At 36.0% G+C, this 16,661-nt stretch overlaps 1 protein-coding gene across 4 annotated transcripts; it reads left to right on the top strand.

Moving 5' to 3' along the window:
* Nucleotides 1-1,684: 1,684 nt before the first annotated feature.
* LOC103701367 (ultraviolet-B receptor UVR8) lies at nt 1,685-15,687 on the top strand. Of its 4 annotated transcripts, XR_005514790.1 has the most exons (13): nt 1,685-2,078; nt 3,783-3,969; nt 4,966-5,112; nt 5,703-5,784; nt 6,759-6,914; nt 8,455-8,628; nt 10,508-10,579; nt 12,371-12,442; nt 12,693-12,811; nt 12,956-13,059; nt 14,919-15,001; nt 15,098-15,150; nt 15,355-15,687. XR_005514790.1 is itself a non-coding variant. In XM_039133516.1 (12 exons), exons 1-12 carry the CDS (start codon nt 1,970-1,972, stop codon nt 15,439-15,441), a joined length of 1,335 nt encoding a protein of 444 aa, XP_038989444.1. In that variant the 5' UTR covers nt 1,686-1,969; the 3' UTR covers nt 15,442-15,687. The 4 variants fall into 4 exon arrangements, 3 of the variants coding, with proteins under 3 accessions (XP_038989444.1, XP_038989445.1, XP_038989443.1); XM_039133516.1 differs by lacking the exon at nt 12,956-13,059 and having other exon boundaries at nt 1,686-2,078; nt 8,461-8,628; XM_039133517.1 differs by lacking the exon at nt 12,956-13,059 and having other exon boundaries at nt 1,688-2,078; nt 15,325-15,687.
* Nucleotides 15,688-16,661: the final 974 nt, after the last annotated feature.

Raw genomic sequence — 16,661 nt, forward strand, 5'->3', positions numbered from 1 at the left:
GAAGAAAAAGAAGAAGAAGAAGAAGAAGAAGAAGAAGGCTCTAAGACTATGGTGGGTGAGGTGAGCCCATGTACGACTTACAGGCGGGGATTGCAGGCTGTGAGCCTTTCCACGCCGTGAGGCATCGCGTTCAAAGTTTAATTGAACCCGGACCCCACAATAAATGGATTTGAATGACCTTAATGTGGAATAACCTCACGATGGGGGAGAAAAACAGGGGAGGAAGAAGGGGACTGGCCGGGTCCCGTCACCTTGAGGTGGATTCCTGTGTCTTGACATCATGTCGTGTGGAGGCTTCAAGCGGAAAAATCCCTCGTGCCACCCAATTTGTTGAGCCTTCCTCCTGTCCATCCCATTCATTATATTTCCAATTTTCTTACCCAAATAAATAATTTTCTTATTAAACAGAAAATTTTAATCACATTACTTTTCTTCAAATAACATGCTAGTTAAAAAATGAGAGTATTTATTTGATGCATCTGTAGCTATTACTGCTTACTCTCACACGTCCATTGTCAGTTAATTTACTTTGAAACTATAAGATACACTTTTTACGTGGGGATACATTTTTCTATCTGTAAAAATAGATTTTTATTATATATATATATATATATATATATATATATATATATATATATATATATATATATATATATATATATATAAACGGCCTATACAAAGAAGAAGTCATAATTAGGACTTTATTAGTAAGGGCTCTTTATATCATTCATCCAAGGCTGAAGTTTGAGGCAAGAAAGTATGGATTTCTATTCTATCTTGACTAGGATTGAAGAGGATATGTCTTTCAATCACAGCCATTTATAATTGTTGCCGTACGGATGGAATGGGATCCAACAACAGTTCGTATATTCTAATAGATTCTGTCTGATGATGATGTTGTGAATCACCAATGATCCTGACCGGAAGACGGACTCTCCCCACTTAACGGTAGAGGATCCCAGTCTATACAAAAATATAACAATCATACACACACATACATATACATGTATACATATATAATAATATATATAATTTATTCAAAATTGGAGTCAGATTTGTGATCAGAGGCTCTGACTTTAGATTGCTAGCGACTGATGGTAGCCGTACTTTTGATGTCACTGTTTCTAATGCGAAGTTGAGGGCAGTCTAGAAGAGTATTATCTATGCTAGAATCATTTTGGGGGGGATTGTATTTAGTTTGAAGACGACTCTACCATAGTGATTTAGTGGATCTAGAGTCACTATAGAATGCCGTGTGAAAATTTCTGCTGCTCCGGTACTCTTTGACGCAAGCATGAGACTATACCGTCTCCTCTAAATCTTCTTCTACTATAGGATATATTCATATTAGATGTTTATGTCTCTTCGACTTTTATATATATATATATATATATATATATAAAACTTGTCCATCCATCCCAAATTTTTTTTCAAAAAAATACAAAAGCCACTAGAAACGACCCAGTTTACTGGTTATGGTCGACATGCTCATTTTGGAATTTGGAGTGAGCGTAACATAAATTATTACACATCGTTTTCAAAAAAAAAAAAAAAATTCAGCACCGCGTGTCGACGCTGAGGATGTTCTCACCGGGGACCGGTGACAGGATCTCCGCCCGGAATGGGGAAGATGCGGAAAAGGACGAGACTCTGCGTTAAGGTGTGGTTGGGAAGAGGTGGAGGGAGAGCGAGAGCGACCGAGAGGTACGAATATGGTTGGCCACCCCCCGCCCTCATTCAATGCGGAGGCCTTCAAATCCGTCTCTTCTTCTGTTCTTTTCTACGCCCGGCCGTCTCCACCGGCAAACCCTGAAGCTCTGCTACTTCCCTCCCCTTCTCGTAACCCAACCACCCAGGATCCGTGCTCAATATATTTCTCTCTTTCTTGAGATATTTCCTCCCATTCCCCAACCCGAACTCCTCTGCTCCTTTCTCGGCAACCCGAATATCTTCGGGCGTCGTGGTGGATATGGCAGAAGAAGGCGCCGGCGATGACATGACCGCACCGGCACCGGCACCGGCTCCTATCGAGGTCGTTCTGATCTCCGCCGGAGCCAGCCACTCCGTCGCGCTTCTCTGTCAGTACAAATTTCTTCTCTCTTCTCTTCTTTTCTTTCTTTCTTTTGTTTCCCTCATCTTAGGGTTGCTTGAAAAGCTATGAGTTTCTTCTTGGAAGTGGATCAGAGAGCTTTATGTGCTGCATTTTGCCGAGTAACCCGTTTCTTCAGCTCGATTAGTATTAATTCTATCGTTCTTGTGTGTGTATATATATTCTTTAAATTCCTCTGGAACTAGCGTGTGTGTGTGTGTGTTTTTCTTTTTTCTTTCCCTCAAGAAGATGACTGCGCAAGAATTGTCGGTCTAGATATGCCCAGATGCCTGCTTGTCCGGCTTCTTGAATTCCCTGTTTTACCTTTGCTTCATGAGGGTTTTAAAATTCTCGAGTTTTTTTTACTACAGCTAGGGCTTCCTCGAGGTTTCGGACTAGTCTTGGCCAGGATCGCAGCACCCGATTTATATGAAGCGTGAATACTAGATAAGAGAGCCAGTTGTGAAACTGTCTTTTGACTTTACCTTGATCCGAGTGAACAACCCCATGAAGCTTGCATGAGGCTTCTTAGTTTACGCGACACTTGAAACTTCGTTGCATACTTGGTGGAGAGAAGCTTCATGTTGTTAGCAAATTAGACAAAAAGTGGCCGCATATTGTATTACGCTGTTGATTCGAGTTTCTCCTTGACAAATTTTATCATCAGTCTTCAATTGTATCGAGGAAAAATTAAGCCACTTGGGCTGAGGGCACTTGGCTGGATTGTGCTAGCTCGAAGAAAAGAGGCCCTTTTCAACCATTTAAGTAAACACTCTGGTTGAGATTCGGTAAAAGAGATCTAATTTTCTTTTACAACTTGTGCAATTCGCACTGTTGAAATTGGCTTGAAATCTTCTACACATAATGTTCCATGCTAAATTTCTGATTTTGAATCTTCTGCAGTAACCATATTTAATATGCTCTGTTCTGCTGCGTGTCATGTTAATATCTATCTATGATTAAATGCTATATGCATACATGTACATACATACATAAATACATATGTACATATGCATTTTAATGTGTATCTTTATGTATTTGATTATGTATATGTATTTATATACGCATGTAGATGTACAAACGTACTTATGTACGTAGACACATACGCATATTTATATACGCATACAGATGTATAAACCTACTTACGTACATAGACACATACGCATGTGCACACACATACATACACACATACACATAGTATGCATGTGCCTATGTATTTTTTATATGTGTGTCATATATGTCCTTGCAAGGTCCAAAATTTCATAACATGATTTTTGCTATATAATTTTGCTTAGCTAGTTGTTCATAGAAAGATATTCTTTACAGATCTATATATATCTTTTAAATATCTAAAATTTAACTTGTATGGGTTTTCTGGTTGGGCATAAGCCCAATATTTCCCTCAAAAAAAAACTTGTATGGGCTTTTGGAATTTGAAGTTTTCACTTGTGTGGCCAACTCGTTGGGAACAAAGCATTCCTTTCAATATGGATACAGCTATTTTGGAGAGTTTTCTTTCTCTTATTGTTATCATCTGTTTGAATAGCCGGTAAGTTCTATAACTGTTTCCTTACTGTTTATTTGGGCTATCACCTGCATATTGTTGGTAGTTCTTTTTTTGCTGACTTGGAAGTACGCCACATATCGTGGCATCAGTTACAAGATTCTTAGCTGGTGAACTGGTATGTAACAGCTGACAATGTGGTCTGCTCTTGGGGAAGGGGTGAAGATGGACAGTTGGGCCATGGAGATGCTGAAGATCGACATCTTCCGACACTATTAAGTGCATTGAATAACCCAGGCTTTGTGTCTGTTACTTGTGGAGCTGATCATACAACAGCATATTCTGAATCAGAATTGCAAGTTTACAGCTGGGGATGGTATGTTCAATTTCTGTTATGGGTTGCCAGTTTATAAAATTGTCATTACTTGCTGTTGCACATTTCGGGTTGATTTGAAAATTTCTTTACATTTCACTCGCCATGTTAAATTTCACGAGTTTTGTATACTTGTTGAATGGCGTCCTATACATATTGGCTGCTGGTCAAATATAGAAAGCGGATCAACTTTTTCATTGTTTACATATGCTGAGGACATGCTTACTTGATTTGTTTTATAAAATGGTAGATGTTTGAGTAATATTGTGATTCATTTGCTCAGTTAGAACATGCATGCAAAACATCTATATCCGCAGCTATTCACCTGGCAATAATAAACAAATCGTCATCCAGCAAATGGATGATAGGTACCTTTTGATCTTTGCTAATTCATTTGAGCCTCTTTAACCTCCATCAGATGTATATAACTATTTCTCCATGCTCCCAATTTTCATATTAGCTTGCTAGGAGCCTAGGATGTTATCTCCTCTCTATGCTGCTCAATCACTTTTATATACTTAAGTTGGAGGCTTCGTAGCATATATTTAGAAGTATTTACAAAATTTTGGAGGTTTACTGAGAACCCATGGAAAGTAATTAGTGGTCCTAATTGACCATGATAAATTATGATTACTATCTAGTGATCCTGAAATGCACATTTTACTAGATGTTTAAAGTTATGGGCTATTTTTCGTTAGACTATTGTTCATTTTTACCATGTACTTGGAAAAAGTTCAAATTGTAACTGTCAATATAACTTCTATAACCAATTGTCAAATGAGATTAATAGCTGATCATGCAGTGAAGATGAGTAGATAATATGATTAATATGAAGTTGAGAAACCAAATTATCGGTGCCCCGTTTATTCAGTTTTAAATTTGTGTTTTTCTGAGAACAAAGCTTCCAGTTTGATCCCAAGGGGCATTGCTAAAATTATCTATAATGCAAAACTTGTATGAATGTTTTTCTTAGTATTTGCACTCTTCTTGTACATGCAGGGGTGATTTTGGAAGGTTAGGGCATGGAAATTCTAGTGATGTCTTTACTCCACAACCAATCAAAGCATTACAAGGATTAAAAATTAAACAGATTGCTTGTGGTGATAGCCATTGTTTGGCTGTGACTGTGGATGGGGTGGTGCAAAGGTCTGTATCAAGTTTATTATGTTGTCGCAGTCTTTTTAATATCTTTCGTTGCTAATTGCAGTTTTTGTGCGCTATACTCTTGATCCACAACTACAAGCTGCTCCCAACATTTTGGGACAAACACAATGCTACAGACAATTAAATCTGTAGTCAACAATGCTACAAATTGAAAAATTTCAAGAGCACGTCTTTTTTTAATACTAACAATTACATGATGGAGGATCTTTTGCATCATAAACATGTTTCAATGTACGTGTTTGTATTTATATGTTATGTCATATTAGATGATCTTAGCCAAACCTTGATTTCATTTTGATGTGACATTGAACATTAATAACTCAAAGAACCATCCTAATTTAAGAAGTCTCTTTTTGTCCTTTTTAGTATATTGTGACTCATGTTTAATGAATGATCTAGTGTTCATTTTCTTCTACTTAATTTTCTGTGAAGGGATAACTAACAGAAAATAGAATTATTGTCCTTGATCCCTCGGATTGTGTTAGATTCTTGGAAGGATTTTGTTGACTAAATTCTTTAATGTGTTATACTCCACTAAATTTGCATATTTTTGTTATAATTATTTGTTGAAGTTGGGGGCGGAACCAAAATGGGCAACTGGGTCTTGGAACCACTGAAGATTCTCTTGTACCTCAAAAGATTCAAGCCTTTCAGGTAAAATAGGCTATACATCTTTCCTAATTCCTTGCTCAGAATGCATATCATGAAGGATATTACTTGTGTCCTAATGACTTGATTTATGATATGAAATGTGTCCTATAACTGTCTATTTGTTTGACATGATTGCCTAGATAAATCATCTCTCTGTGAAATTATGAGTATATAATCAATTAATGATTATAACTTCAAATAGATAAAGATGATAGTAACCTAGTTTCTGTACTAAGCTCTTGGATAAGTTTGACTGTAGGAAATGAAGCAAAGCCCTTCTCAAAAAATGTCAGCCCTAACATTTGTTTAGTTGAATCTCTGTCTCTCAAATCATTACTAGTTATGTGGCTTTTATGTTTAATTCTGGGTTTGAGATGCCGACTGTATTGATATAACAAGAAAATGTTCGTTTTTGCATATTGGTTGAAAAATTATTTGTCATATTTTTATTTAGTTCCTACAGCTTGATTTGAATGCTGCTGACTTGATCAGATGCTACTGGATCTTGTATATTTTGACCCACTATTTCCATGTGAGCCCTCATATTTTTCACTTCCAACATGGCTTCTCTTACTTTTTTGGGAATATTTTCTGTATTTAAAGATGGTTCCACATAACTCCTGCAAGTTGTTAGAACCGAGAAACTTTTTGTTCTCTTCTTTGTGGGCGTTCATATCAACTCCATGTTCTGATGATTTTCCTACTTCTTAAGAAGATCTACATTTCTTCCTCTGTTTATAATGAAATAGTCAGCGCTGTATAAAAGGATGAAGATAGAACAAGCCATAATCAGCCTGATAACTGATAGTTCTTTTTTTTTCTTTTTTCTTTTTTTTAATGGGATGAAGTGTAATTTTTTTTTTTCTAAACATTGAATGACATCTGGTGCATATCATTTTAATTGCATTTTTGAGGTGGAAGTACTCCTTTGAAATGGTTTATATGCATTTGAGTATCCATCCTTGGGTTATTGCTAGGGAATTGCTGTCAAAATGGTTGCAGCAGGTGCTGAACATACTGCTGCAGTTACTGAAGATGGTGAGCTCTATGGTTGGGGATGGGGCCGGTATGGAAATTTGGGTTTAGGTGACCGTAATGATCGGTTAGTCCCAGAGAAAGTTTCTGCTATAGAGGTATGCTTTTTTTTCTTTAATATTTTATGCACTGGATTCATATTACTACTTCAGAGTTTTAATCATGCATTGAGTTTTATTTTACTTATCCTTGTTCAGACTTGAAGGTCTTATGTTTGATCTGATGCTAATTATGCTTGCACCCAATTATTTTACGTCAGGTTTCTTTGCCTACTGTTTAAGAATTTTTCATATATAATTTTTTTTATTCAAATGGATCTCCCTGGAATATGTGCAACCCATTTTTCTGGACACTATCAAGTTAAATTTATTGCTAGGGTAAGGAACTCTGTGATGATTTTCCCCTTTTGGGGCTCTAGTTGGTAACTGTAATTCTCTATTGTTTCTTGACTGCATTTATATTTATGGCGGAATCATGAAACTGACTATGCTACAAGATATGATTTAAAATCTCCCTCCCTCCCTCCCCCCCTCTCTCTCTAAGAGAAAGGGAGGGAGAATCATCTGCTACAAATTATCTAGATTCAAATACTTTGCAATGCACCATTAAATTACCTATTCAATTACTTGGGCATGCACCATCTAAGCCTCAAAATCCAGAACCTCTTCTTCACCAAGTCAAAACAAATTTTGAAAAAGCATATTTAGTACAAACATTAAGTCTACCCTCCTCTTGTCTTGAAGATCTTATCTGACATATAGTTTTCCTGTAGAATACCTTTGTAGTACAAGCATTAATTTTGGACCCTTTCAAAGCTCACCCTCCTCTCGTCTCGAAGACCATCTGTGACATATAGTTTTCCTCTAAGAATACCTTTCTGCTACCTTTTGTGCCTCTGTATTTGTGCTACCTTTTGGATTTGAAGAAAAAAAGTGTTTTTGGTTTCATCGCTTGTTGTTTCGTATGGTTCAATAATACCGCTTTTATATTCGTGTAGATATATACCTCCATTTTTAGAGATGGTAAAAGATTTGTTTGTATGGTTATGGTAAAGAACCAAAGTGGGATTATGTTTCCTTTTCTTTTTTGTTTCTTGACTGAAGAAAATCACAAAGCTTGTCTACTTTTATAAACACATACAAGATTCTTACTATAAAAGTGAAAATGGCAAACCATCCATTAGCTAATTTATTTTTATTTTGGATTTTATATAATAACGTATTTGTTGTAATAAGACAAGTTCCTTCACAAATGCTGGAAGCCTGGAGCTTTTGTACTTTGACATATGATCATGATGCTTGAACACAAACTTAAAATTCTATTAATATTTCGTATTCATATGTTATATGAATGGCTAAGCTTCTGATTGCATAATCCTGGCCTGAGAGATCTGGTTGTGGGCTGTGCAATTGAATGACTATTTGAGTCAATATTCTAAGAGAGTGAGAAAAAATAACATATTGTAAAATGCTTTGGCTTCTCTTATCGTATATACAAATGGCTGTGGCAAATTATATTAGCAATATTTTTTGAAATTTGAATCTAGTGTCACACCATCATCATTTTATGTCAATTTCTTGTGCCTGCTGATTTCTGAGGTTACCGATGTTTTTGGCTTCATTTATCTTATGTATCTAGGGACAGAAAATGGTGCTTGTCGCATGTGGGTGGCGTCATACCATAGCTGCGTCTGCCTCTGGGAACTTATACACATTTGGATGGAGCAAATATGGTCAACTAGGGCATGGAGACTTTGAGGATCACCTTATTCCGCATCAGTTGGAGGCATTAAAAGATAGCTGCATTTCTCAGGTTCTAATTAACATATTAATTTAGAGTGATTCTTCAATCTTTTTTTTTATCCCAATTAAAATTAAATATTTCAGTTACTTGTAAAGATGTTAAAAACCTTTTGTACACTTGTTTTAGAGGAAGGGAACCCTTGTTTACACACAACGAAGATTTTTAGTCTACTATTGGCATTTCACATTCTATAGGTGTTGAGCAAGGGAATGGATGTCATGGGGAAAGTTCATGCTTTGCTCGTCCATGACTTTTGAATCCAATAAGGGGAAAGACCAGTAACTTAGACCCACCAAGCCAGGAGTTGGATTGCAGATTTTCTTACTTTTTGCAATATGATTCTTGTAAAGTTAACCTTTCATGTCAAGTCGTAAGCTGTCAATTACCTGTAACTAGATACTTTAAAAGGAGCAAACCTGTTACAAATTTCACCTTCAATTGCTTTCTTGTCCTCTACAACATACTGGTCTTTATACTTGCTTTTCATCGTATTTCTTGTTTGTTTATACCTATATTCCATTACTTTTAATGCTTTCTGACACTTTGGTAATTGCAATTATGGTGCAAGGAGAATAAATTCCTTAACACGAATTATCGGGCTCTCTTAAGTTTTTTAAAGGTGATACTTTTAAGTGGTAAATGCTTACATGAAGAATATCTTCTTGAAACTTGACATTCTTCAAGACATAGTCAGCTCAGTGAGTCTTCTAGAGCAAGCTATTGCCCTAAGTCAATATTATTTTAAGGATGATTAGAGTCTACAACCTATGTGCCTTCCATATAATAAAATTATATCAGACAATGGCGAAATTCATAAGGCCACTTACAAAATTTATGGAATATCAAGTTTTTCAGTCCCTTCATTATTTATTCTTCAAAACAAGATGTATCTTGTTTCATTGACATCAAATTCCATTAAAACTGCATATACTTACAATGTTTTTGATCCACTAGTCATTGAACCCTTATTCCATAACTCATTCACGTCCATACTAAGCCTGTAAGTCTGTAACACTGCTCTAACCACCCTGACCAATTATTGCTACACGATGCTCATTCAGCATGCCCCACAAGGCTTCTCTGTTGATGCTTGCCAGTTTATCTATGAAGCTGTAAAATGTTAATGGATTAAAGCCAACTTTTTTATGTGCAACTGTTGAGAGTGAAAACTCTCGTTTCTTTCTACGTAAGCGCAACCTTTTTGCTTAGCATTTATCGTCTCTATAATGAAATATATTCTTTAGAAAGAATATTTAGAATTCAATAAAAACATTGTTAATCTTGTCTCTAGATGCTGGGAATTTGTGGAGTGTGGAAAATTAATAGCCAATAAGTGCTTATACTTGTTGCAACTTGCAAGTACCTCTCTCATTCTATTATTTTTCTAGAAGCTGATGAATTTGTTTTGTCTTAGTTTTCATTCTTCATAAGAACGGATATGTTGATCGGTAAGAGGAAGATTGTATTCATGTCATTAGTTTCATTTTTCATATTAGCACCAGCTTGTGATCTGTCTCAGTTCACGGTTATGGTTATATCACTAAAGATCTAGCCAATGCATTTTTTGACCAGAATTAATCATTTGCTGAAGTTCTTGATACCTAGTAATCTGTCAAAAAATGGGAAAGCTTGTCTTTCATTTGATATATTAAAATGCCAGATTGATTTCTCATATATTTTAGTATTTCGTGTTCATTTCTAATTCATTATCATATTTGTCAGTTAGACTTATTATTGTTCGTGTTCTATACTAAATATGGTATAAAGAAGAAGAAAGTATTAATCTGAGTTGTTTTCATTTCTTAGTTATAAACTATATGGAACATCAATTTTGGAGTGAATTTAGCACAATTCTGAATAATTGGTGGTTTTATTTGTTTGTCTTTAGATATCAGGTGGATGGAGACATACGATGGCACTCACATCAGATGGAAGGCTTTACGGATGGGGATGGAATAAGGTTCTCTTATTTCTCAATCTTGTTCCTCTTTTGTAACTAATCAGTTATGTAGTCGTTGATTATCTAGTCCATATGTTATTCTTTATTTTCCTGGCTGTTTCTTGTGAAATGAATGTATATGCAGGTCTGAAAACCTTTAGAATGAATAGTGTGGAGCTTAATAGATATTAGAAAGTAGTAAGCAATATTTCTTGATGTTGAGGTCATAGCTTGTTTATTTCAACTAGCTTGATACTTATGATTGAACTTGCGCTTATTTCTACTCCTAAGATGCCAGATATGTAAGTTAAATCAAACTAGTTATTAAGAACTATTGGTTCAGAAAGACAGTTGCTTAGGTCCTCCAACAAAGCCAATCTTCTACTTCTTTTGTTTTATAAAATACAGATGGAGTTAATAATTATTAGCAGGTAGATGATTGTATCCCTGCATGCTTTATGGTCACTGAGCCAATAACTTGTTCATTGTTTCATTTTCAATCACTCAAGCAGGAAACAAGGCCATTTTTGTTTGTTGGAGTCATGGTTTGCTGTGCTGGTATCGGGCACCGGACCGGTTGCCCGGTGGCGCAGGTTGGTATGGGCCCATGTCATGCCGTGCCGGGTATATACTGACACAGTAGAGGAGGCAGGAGAGAAGGTGAACAGGATAGAGGAAGAGAGAGAGAGAGAGAGAGAGAGAGAGAGAAAAGGGAGAGAGGGAGGGAGAGAGAAGATTCGAAGCAGGGGACCTAGCCGCGGCCTCTGCCTCTTGCTCAGGCGCTAGCCTCCGACGGCCCTCTGCTGGCCTCTGCCACCCTCCTTCTCTCTCCCTCTATCCTCCGCCTGCTCTGTCTTTGCCTCTCTTTCCTTCTCCTTCTCTCCCTCCGGCAATGGGTTTCGTTTCCGTTGCCGGAACCATTCCGGTCCACCGTTGGGACGGTTTGGTACGATCAGAACCGTCCGGTTCGGGACGGTTTCACGGACCCTGGTTGGAGTACTTAAAATAGGTGCTCAATTATTTTCCATACTGAGATATTTATGTAACCTCCCTTGATTTTTACTGTAGAGATTTTAAAATTCATTCTAGTCGCCTTATCAAACAAATGCAAGATTTTTTAGTAACAAAACCTAGATGAACGATCTTTGAATCTTAGAAACAATTTTCTTGCCAGGATTTATACCTGTTTAAAAAATGAAAATAGCTTTTTTCAAATATTAAGCACTATACATCGTCAACTAATTTATGGACCTCAATGCAGTCGTCAGCAGGAAAAAATCAAAATTTACATGTTTCACTCTTAGCATTTCCTGATTTTGCCCCATGAAGTCTTCAGAAATTTGGTGAATTTTCTGCATTACTCTGAATTCTGAATCCATTCTTTATTACCCCAAAGCTGAATCATTTATGAGTGGTTCTGTGCTTTGGTGTAGCCAGGTATGACAAGATTTGCAGCCTCTAGTTCCGCAACCTATATATTAGTTATACTACACCAAAATGCAATACTGGAGCTTTGATTAGCTAATTCAAAATTTCATATATTGATAGCACATGTTTGCCTATGTCCCATTTCATATGCACAAGTATTAACATCACATATAGTAATTCTGTTACATGACGCATGGGCAAGTAAAATGAGTCAAAAAGTGTCAAAAGCACAGGATAGTTGGAGTCCAGGCTTCTCACTTCTTTGTAAATGACCACTGATGCATATAATTTTTTACGGCTTATTCTTTATACTCTGACCATTATAACAACTTTAGAGTCTCTTTTGATTTGCTACTTATGGTCCCCATATGTTCTCTTGCTTAGTTTGGACAACTTGGTGTGGGTGATAATGTTGATCACTGCTCTCCAGTAGAAGTTAAATTTCCAGATGAACAGGTATATTGTCATTTCTTAAAACTCTGATTTGTCTAATCTTCATTTGATGTTAAATTGAGTTCTTGGAAATATTTCTCCAGTGATAGCTTGCTGTATTAATCTTTAATAAAAATAAAAGTGAAGACAGATTAATAAAGTCAGCCCCAAGTAATTGGGTTAAATATTATTAATTATGGTTGTAGCTTGGGGTGTGTTATCCAAGACTAAAACTCCTACATTTCCTAATTATTTTCTGCTGGCCTGTCTACAGAAAGTTGTCCAAATCTCATGTGGATGGAGGCACACTCTTGCTCTTACCGAAAAAAGAAACGTATTTTCATGGGGAAGGGGTACCAGTGGACAGCTTGGCCATGGAGATATTTTTGACCGGTAATTGCATTTGCAGCTGTTTTAACTTTTGAAATAGCGAGTTGTGTTATACTTCGATGATTTAGTAATAATTAAAAATCCTGGTTCGAGTTGTGTTATCCTTTGATTATTTGGTAATAACTAAAATCCTGGTTTTATTTGTAGGTGGTTGAGAGATGATAATGCTGTTGGACTTCTGACATTTTTGATAGTGCTGGTGTTAAATTTAGCTCTGCCCTTTTTTTAAGGATCTAAGATCATATTTGCAAGTGAGCAATGCCACACTGAATTTCAAATGTTAGCATAGTTTTTGAACCAAGACATTAAAGAAAAATCAATAACTAGTTAGTTGCAACTTGATCCTTTTTATCGCTCACTGAATAAAGTATTGCTTTAAAAGTTCTTTGGGAAAAATAATCTTTTGACGAATTGAGACTACCATGCTAATATAGCTGCTCTGGAAAGAGTCAATGCCTAGACAAGTCAGCAACTGTATTTTGTTATTTGCACACACTGATGCATTTGGCATTCAGAATGCCAAATTTATTATTTGTAAATGAATTTGACATTTGAAATGGCGATGTAAAATGCCAAATAGTCTTCATTACTGAAATTAAAGTAGATTTGTATGCTTCAAATTTCTCATAGCACACTTTAGTAAAATAAAAATCAAAACTAGTTAGAAGATTTTTTTTTTAAAAAAAAATATATGCTAGGATGGTAAATCATTTAGGTGATAATCTAATGGCAAAGATGAAATCCAACAAATGATGCTTGTTGAGAAGATCATATTGGAGCATGGTGTATTAGTAGTATAAGAAGCATGCTTTTTAGAGGTGAAAACATGGATTCTTCTGAAAAACTGGGGAGTTAAGGCAGAAGCCCCTTTTTTCATGCTTGCTTTATAGAATGTGCTAATTGGTGATGTCTAGGAGAGCATGCTCTCAACTCTAGCAGTTCTGATTAATCATGTTAAAAAGAAGTTGAAATTAGTTTGGAGGTCTCTATCGTAGAATGAACATTTAATAGATTATGGATGGATCAGGATAGAGTGAATGCAGTGCAACTTTTCTAGCAATCTACATGGAGTTGAGGATTTAATGGAACTAAGGGAGAAGAGTTTCCTTGGGCAAATCACTTGGGCATTCTATATCTATTCTAGCATGGATAAAGAAATAGTGATATGTCCACGCTAAGCTCAAGTTGGATGGATGAAGTGGAGATGCAACTGCAATCATTAGGAAATATGCTAAACGTTGCAGGGAAAATATTGATAAAACAATAAAAAGTTTGGCGTTATTATATAGATTAAGAAATTGAGGCAAGGAAATGGTCCTATGAGTATGAGCATCACAGAGATGAAGATGCAGACATATATATTTTGTCAGAAAGGACTCTAAAAATTATAAGGGAACTAAGACATGCATTTTGTATTTGTGGATTTGAAAGTGGGATGAAGTGGTTCCATGAGCTTGGGCATAACAGATTGAGGATTCTCAGGAGTTGAGAGTTAAAATGGCAGACGATGGAACAAAGAGAAAGGTCAGCAGTAATATCAATGGACAGATGGAGGAGAGATCTCTTATGTTGGTTTGATCATGTATAGCATAGGCCAGGATGGTGCCAATGAGATAAGGAGCTTTATTTATTGGGGTAGTAGAGATGAAACCAAAGCAGATTCCCATCATGCTAGTGTTGCATGCTTTGACAATGCTATTTCAGAAACCTGGACTCTGGATAGGACATATGTAGCAAAATGGGAACAATTTAGCTAAGCCCAATGACGAAGGCAATGCTTGTATTTGTTTCTATGTTCCTTATGTAAGTATATACACATTATATCATCTGACATGTTCTGCTGGATTAGCAAGTTCAATGTCTAGGATTTTAACTCTAATCTGTTTACAAGCGATGCCATCTTGCATCACTTGTTACTCTGCCTTAAATATTGTTTCTTTATGAAAATGGAAAAAGATTGGTTAGTTATGATGCATCAATTAAGAACCACAATGCCATGTAGAAAAGTTTATCACTTACACTAAAAGTTGATCAGTTATGATACATCAATTAAGAACCACAATTTCATACGAAAAGTGTAACATTGACACTTTCTGTTGGTAACCTGAAGGAACATTCCCAAGATGATCGAGGTTTTAAGTGCGGATGGGTCAGGTTGCAAGGATTTAGCATCCTCGAAAGTGGATTTGACAGGTTGAGATACATAGTACTACTTATTCTTGATAGATTGGGATGTTTACTATAGATCTTCTAACAGAATTAATCATGCTGCTTTCCTGCATCTGACAGGCAAAGTCTGGATTTCACCATCTGAAAGATACGCTGTTGTTCCTGATGAAACTGTAAGTTCGATTATTCTTAATCGCTCTCAATTATATCCAAATAAAGAGAAATCAAACACTTATGTGACCCAAATTCTGTTGATGTTTAATTCTATCTAGCGGTGATGTTTTACATTGCTGAACTGCGTCGGTAACTGTTCTGTAGATCTTTATGTTGATTTGGTTATATCACAGATCATTGAGGATACCAAGATTCTCATGTAGGTAACAAAAGAAGCAGCAAATCCGATCAGGGGCAATGGGAATGATACAAGTGTACCAGAGAGTGATGTCAAGAGAATTAGGGTCTAGTTAGTCTTCTGTCTCTCATGCCATGTATTATGCATGGCATTTGGCTGTGTTTCCTCCGTAAGAAACTGATGCTTTGGTTCTTTATAAGAATATTATATCTCCTCCATTTTCATGTTTTCTTCATTTAAAATGGTTATTTGGCTACTTTTGGCTTGCACCATGAAATAATCATGGGTTTGGCTTCATTGGTTGCACAATGAAATAATCACATTATAAAGCAGTCCATGAGTATACGTTTTCTGCTAATATAGACATGAAATTGGCCAGCCGGTCTTAGCTTTGTGAGTTGGCATATGAAATTATTTGTTTGTCATATTCACATATTAACACATATCTTTACAATAATAATAGTTAAACTAACTGAACAGCAAAAAAAGTCAAATAACATCAATTATTTCTGTTATATAACATCCATTGCAATAGGATAATGCTAATGCGGCAGCAATGACATAATTATTATGTCTATTCTATAAATGCTAAATAAAATCGTGCAACAAGTGCTTTTGCTTGTTTCAATTTCCTACGTCTATTCCATCCCTTGCACGGCGAGTGCTGTTTAACGTAGCCATGCATCATGTCAATCATTTTATTTCATTTTTTGTGGATCAATCATCGAGACAAGTGCATGATGAATAAGATTTGCAGAAACAGAATGAGATGGTTGGTATGGTGTACTATTTAGTTTTTCTTACACAAAATTATAGAAATACCAGCTCTTTTTTTTAGTTTTTATTCCTCCCTCTCTCTCGTGCAATATTTTAGTACGACAAGCGGGTGACTTTCAAAATTATAATTCTACTATTATAATATGATTATGACTATTATTTTACATGATGACCATGTGCCATAAAAATAAACAATAACATTATCTCCATTGAAAGAATAATGAACAAATAAACGGCACACATGCAGCTGCTAATTCCTTAAAATTCAGAATAGATATTATTTTGAAAACATCCTTCTGATATTTGCAATCTTTCAGTACCTCCAAGTGGCAGTATGTGGTTTGTCAGTTGGACATAAAACTAAAATATCACGAAAACTAATCAACTAAATATTGCTCCTTCAATTTAGTCGGAGGGAACAACTTTCCTAGGATTTAACTCTAAATGCTCATCTCATGTGAAAGTTAAAACTTCTCGTGAATCTACCTCCCTCATTTAACCATTCTTGACAATGATAAATGAGAGGAGTGCTTGTACCATCCAAAGATAAAAGGT

This window comes from Phoenix dactylifera, chromosome 14 (genome assembly GCF_009389715.1).
Source record: "Phoenix dactylifera cultivar Barhee BC4 chromosome 14, palm_55x_up_171113_PBpolish2nd_filt_p, whole genome shotgun sequence".
Classification (NCBI taxonomy): domain Eukaryota; kingdom Viridiplantae; phylum Streptophyta; class Magnoliopsida; order Arecales; family Arecaceae; genus Phoenix; species Phoenix dactylifera.

Bases quoted from the DNA above. Each gene is read 5' to 3' on its own strand.
- LOC103701367 (XM_039133515.1), top strand. From the start codon at position 1,970: ATGGCAGAAGAAGGCGCCGGCGATGACATGACCGCACCGGCACCGGCA. The intron at 2,079-3,782 runs GTCAGTACAAAT...GGTATGTAACAG, and splicing joins CCACTCCGTCGCGCTTCTCT to CTGACAATGTGGTCTGCTCT. The intron at 12,443-12,692 runs GTATATTGTCAT...GCCTGTCTACAG, and splicing joins TTAAATTTCCAGATGAACAG to AAAGTTGTCCAAATCTCATG.